Source organism: Priapulus caudatus, unplaced genomic scaffold, assembly GCF_000485595.1.
Source record: "Priapulus caudatus unplaced genomic scaffold, Priapulus_caudatus-5.0.1 Scaffold6, whole genome shotgun sequence".
NCBI classification, from domain to species: Eukaryota; Metazoa; Priapulida; class Priapulimorpha; order Priapulimorphida; family Priapulidae; genus Priapulus; species Priapulus caudatus.
In genome coordinates, this window is record NW_014577067.1 from 422,312 (window position 1) to 427,483 (window position 5,172).

General features: G+C 39.6%; 1 protein-coding gene across 1 annotated transcript in view; it reads left to right on the forward strand.

Annotated features, from left to right (window-relative positions):
- The first annotated feature begins 257 nt into the window (after positions 1 to 257).
- LOC106805094 (dolichyl-phosphate beta-glucosyltransferase-like) overlaps positions 258 to 5,172 on the forward strand; it is a 14,259-nt gene continuing 9,344 nt past the window's right edge. The window contains exons 1-8 of the mRNA XM_014806575.1: positions 258 to 265; positions 664 to 890; positions 1,150 to 1,196; positions 1,413 to 1,481; positions 1,609 to 1,701; positions 2,011 to 2,127; positions 2,342 to 2,401; positions 2,871 to 3,022. Coding sequence (XP_014662061.1) covers positions 258 to 265; positions 664 to 890; positions 1,150 to 1,196; positions 1,413 to 1,481; positions 1,609 to 1,701; positions 2,011 to 2,127; positions 2,342 to 2,401; positions 2,871 to 3,022 — 773 coding nt within the window. The remainder of the gene's footprint in view (positions 266 to 663; positions 891 to 1,149; positions 1,197 to 1,412; positions 1,482 to 1,608; positions 1,702 to 2,010; positions 2,128 to 2,341; positions 2,402 to 2,870; positions 3,023 to 5,172) is intronic.

The following is a 5,172-nucleotide window of genomic DNA, read 5'->3' on the forward strand; positions in this document are numbered from 1 at the left end:
TAATTGTGGCTTGACAGCTAGTTGACACAGTCAGTGACTGTACGTGTCAGTGACACTGTCAGTGCCACTGTGCTGCATGCCATGGGAAGTAACCTCATAGTCGTAGTTGGATGTAACCTCGTAACTAATAAAGATTGATGTAGGGATTTGATAAAATCGATAGAACACTGCCGATTGCACTGGAAAACGTTTCCATTCTACAATTAACCATATAATCGGATTGGTTATTGTGAAGATAGCATGTCTGAGAGTTAAACATGACAAAGTAAATAATTCATCTATGACACATCCATGTGGGAAATTAAAGTTTTATAATGTTATTAACACTGAAAATACAATTAAATCTAGCACAGGCCATAATAAAAATATTGTTTGTTTGCCCTCACCCGACCGACCCGCCAAAAAGGGGCCGACTCAAAAAATTTTATTGATCTTTTTTTTAAAACAAATTGTATCACTGCACATTATATAAATTGGTAGGCAATACATTATATGTACCAAGCAAAACAAGCATTCAACATAAAAGGTATCCCCACTCAAGCACACCCGAGCATGTAGACAACATGCTAAATTTGTAAAAAGACCCCCCCCTGCCCTAAAAAAAAAGCCGACCTGCATGCCTACCCAAACTTTTCAGCCTGGGTCGGTTGAGGGCAAACAAAGATCGGAGTGGCCACAGAGATTCCTAAAGTTCTTATCCATCTTCTACTTGCAGTTTGTTGTGGTTATCTATATGACAAGTGAACGACATCCTGTCATTTGCCGCAGTGAAACTGAGGAATATTTTGTTGACCCAGTTTCCAGTACCAAAAAAAGGTTTCCGAGTCTTTCAGCACCGGCAGAGCTTCAACTGTCTGTTATTGTGCCTGCATACAATGAGCAAGAAAGGTGTAAGTACCACAGAGGACCTAAGGTTGACTTACTTACATCTAAGTATTATGAGGTAAAGATGAAGATTCATTTTTGGCTGGAGTGGAGGGTATAGATGTTACTAGTTGTCAGCATGTTTACATCAGTGACAGTATGTTTAGCACCCATTTCAAGTGGTTAGTTGAGCATTAACCAACTTCTGCAATATATCTTGTTAATTAATGTGATGCATAAAATAATAAATGCCATAGACTGTAAGTGTCACTTTGTCTGTTTTAGTGCCCAAGATGATGGATGAGTGTCTGGATTACTTGGAAGCTAGAAGAGTAAGTACACATGCAGTGATAGTGTATATGGTTCGGTTAGCATAATTGATGTCATTGGTGTCTATTGTATGTCATTTTCATACAATAAATGGAATGGTTCTTATTTTTATTCCTTGGTGAAAATAAAATAAAATGTAGTTTCATTTTTTGTGCCATTTCAATTGTACTGTCTGGCTGAAAAACCAAGACCCTAATACTACCATCTTCGATTTACAGAAAGAAAGTGAACATTTTCAGTATGAAGTTATTGTGGTAGACGATGGGAGCAGTGACAAAACAACAGAGGTTGGTATATGATGTGTGTGTGCTTGCTCTGCTGAATTGTTAAGCCTAGCAGGTATTTAATGTCCAATAGTTGCTAATATATAACATTGCTATTGTCTAACTCAGTATATATTGTCACACCTTTTAGGTCGCACTGAAGTATTCTCACAAGTTTGGTACGGATAAAGTTAGAGTTCTGACTTTTGAGAAAAATAGAGGAAAGGGAGGAGCAGTGAGACTAGTAAGTAAAGTCAAAACACACTTAGGTAGGAAGTTTCAATCTGTATTGTACAAGATATAATCTACAACTGTGGAAAACTAATCTGTAATACAACACATTTTGTAAAGAATATTGTAAAGAACACATATTGTAAAGAAATAAAAAATGATAGCAATGTTGAAACAGTGTTATTCTATTATAGGATTATGGTTAGAATTTCACCAAATCAATTTTGCTTTATATCTACCGGTGCTCTCAACCCCTATTACATATATCTGTTTATCTAAGTGATAATATTGTAATATGCATTTATCCATTCATTCATGACAGGGTATGATGAGTTCAAGAGGAGAACATTTGCTGTTTGCTGATGCTGATGGTGCATCTAGTTTTCCTGACTACTCCAAAGTGGAAATGAAAATGAGGAAAATATGTGATAGTAATAAGGTAATTCCAACAAATATTTTTAGCCATCTTGCAAAAAAACATCATTGCTGTATGGAGAAGACTCACATAATAGACTCAGGCAGCAGCAGCCACAACAGCAATGGTAACAGATGTTACAGGAGTAGCAACAGTTGTTGTAGGAGCAGCAGTGGTAGTAGTAGCCACAGGCAGTAACAACAGCAGCCATTCAATTGAGTAATTTTTGGTCTTGCAGACTAATGAGGCGATAGTTTGTGGATCAAGGGCTCACTTACAAGACGAGGCTGTTGCAACAGTGAGTGTGATGTTACTTCTCGTTTATGCATGCACCAGATTTAAATTTTTCTGCTTCCTTATAAAGTTTCACCAAGGAAACTTCACAATTGTGACATTCTTAGGCGTTCTGCCATCGTCTGTTCTATATTCTATTATATAACTATCTAAAAAATATCTTGGACTTTACAAAGAATATATGTCTATGCTGGTACAATGGCTATGCTGGCCCTCCTTAAAAGTCAGAGACTATTGTGCATAACGAGGGGAGAGGTGTTAAATGATGTTGCCACTTATTGAGTTATTGAATCTGCATTGCTTCAGTAGTTGGTTATCTGTAATGTACAGTCACAAAAAGTGTGAACCTAATGATATTTCTGCCTTACGCTTGACTCTAGAAAGTCAATCGTTGTATGAATATTTTTTTCTCAATAATTAGCATTTCAAGTATCCATTATCATTGTAAGTGTCCATTATCATATTGATTTCAGCGTTCCTTATTTCGGACTTTGTTGATGCACGGATTTCACTTCATGGTCTGGTTGCTATGTGTAAGAGGCATCAGGGACACCCAGTGTGGCTTTAAGCTTCTCACCAGGCAAGCAGCTCGGTCAACCTTCAGTAACCTTCATGTCGAACGCTGGTGAGTGTTAGCGAGTGCCCGGTCCACAGGGGCATTTTATACTCTGTATTTATAGAGGATCATGCAGGGTTTCTTCTGAGGGAAAATTAGACAAAGGAGGTAATGGCCAGTTTGGGAAAAAAACGCGCACGTTGGATTCAAATACAGGATGTATTGATATAGATATAGGATATACTTATCAGTAAATAGTAAATACAGGAACATTTTCACAACGCCGATGTTAAATTTGACAACGGCGGTGCACCACTGTGCCTCCTATGTATAAGAAACCCTGATCATGTATTGTGAAGGTTGGACAATTGAATTATTGTTGTCAACTTTCATACTAGTAGTGTTACCGTAGAACATAAGCAGGTTTAGTTTATATTTGATGGCTATAATTTATGTTGCTACAAAGTTATCAGTATCATGCACTCACATCATAATTATGTAAGTAGTCACCTTCTTTCCTTCCTTCCTTCACTTTACAATATAACTGCAATAAAAGGATACAAGGATACACAAACACTCAGCCATGATACGATGTGTTTACGTTTATCATTGCTTGCTTTTTGATCTCTGTCCTTTTGATGAAACGGTTATAAATTCTCACTATAGCCCGCGTTCGCGGCCTGCGGCAGTTTATCGAACGCGGGCTATAGTACTACTACTAGAGCTACGTGTGGATGGGATGGCATGCGATGGCATGGGATAGATGGGATGGAACCAAGCGGGTTGAAGTCAACTGAGTAACGCCTACCTCCCATAGCCTAGCGCCTAGTCTCTCTACTCACACCTTCGGTGCTCGCATTGGGGGATTTAGATATAGGTGCCTGTGGGCAACGCCGGGTATCCGCTAGTACCTGAATATTCTTCAACATCCAAGAACCTGATACTGTCGCTGTACTACTAGGGCCTACTAGTTTTAAACACGCGCGCTATGCTTACCGCTTTGAAACTGCTGAAGCAGTTCCGAGAATACGCTGACTTCTCAATAAATGTTGAGGCAAACGGTGACAGATTCTAAACGCAGACATGACAGAACTGATTGGTTGCCAAGTGCTGAGCCCTGAGCCAAGTGCTCAAGTTGACAACCAGTTTTTCCCCACGAGATGGCAGTCCAGAATAGACGGCACATTTGTCCATAACTTGCAGCTCCAGGGGACAATGCGCTATAAGTTCAGGAACAGTGAGCCCATCTAAGTCGAGTAACCATAATAGAGGTAACCAGATAACTAGCTGGTAGGTGCAATTATTTTAATATCAGTATAAACTATGTATGGTTTAAATTTATAGTAATATAAACCTAGTTTTATTACGGTAATAATTTAGTATATGCGATACGATTGTTGTGTTTAAAATAAAATGAATGAATGTGAAAAAAAAAGCCGTATATTCAATGTTCATCAGTAATTTTTGCCAGACCAAATTCAGATTTTAGTGTACTCCAATCTCAGCCTGACGTCACGAATTGTAGCGCTGAGTTGGCAGCGTTATTTGCATCAGTTCATTTGTAAATACACACATTTTGCAGTATTTTTCACATTTTAGCATCATGTTATTAGACCCTGATGTCATAGTTTTGATAGTATACTTGTTAACTGCAGGAACTGCGTTCCTTCTATGTATGGTACGTTTTCTATCCAGCAATATTCAATAAGTTAATTTCTCATCTTAGCAAACTCGATAATAGCAGTGTCAGTGTCAGTGACAGTGACTGTGTCAGTTGACAGTGTCATGACTGTGTCAGTTGACAGTGTCATGACTAGCTGTCAGTTGACAGTGTCAGTGACTGTGCAGTGACTGTGTCAGTTGATAGTTGACAGTGTCAACTGACAGTGTCAGTGATGGCCGAGACTATACGCACGGCGGCCGTGTAGATAAGATTCAATATGGCTATACGCACGGCGGCCGTGTGGCGGACTCAATATGGCTATACGCACGGCGGCCGTGTGGATAAGATTCAATATGGCTATACGCACGGCGGCCGTGTGGCCAACTCAATATGGCTATACGCACGGCGGCCGCGTGGATAAGATTCAATATGGCTATACGCACGGCGGCCGTATGGCCGACTCAATATGGCTATACGCACGGCGGCCGTGTGGATAAGATTCAATATGGCTATACGCACGGCGGCCGTATTAGTAGAGGTTCTAAGCACATGGAGT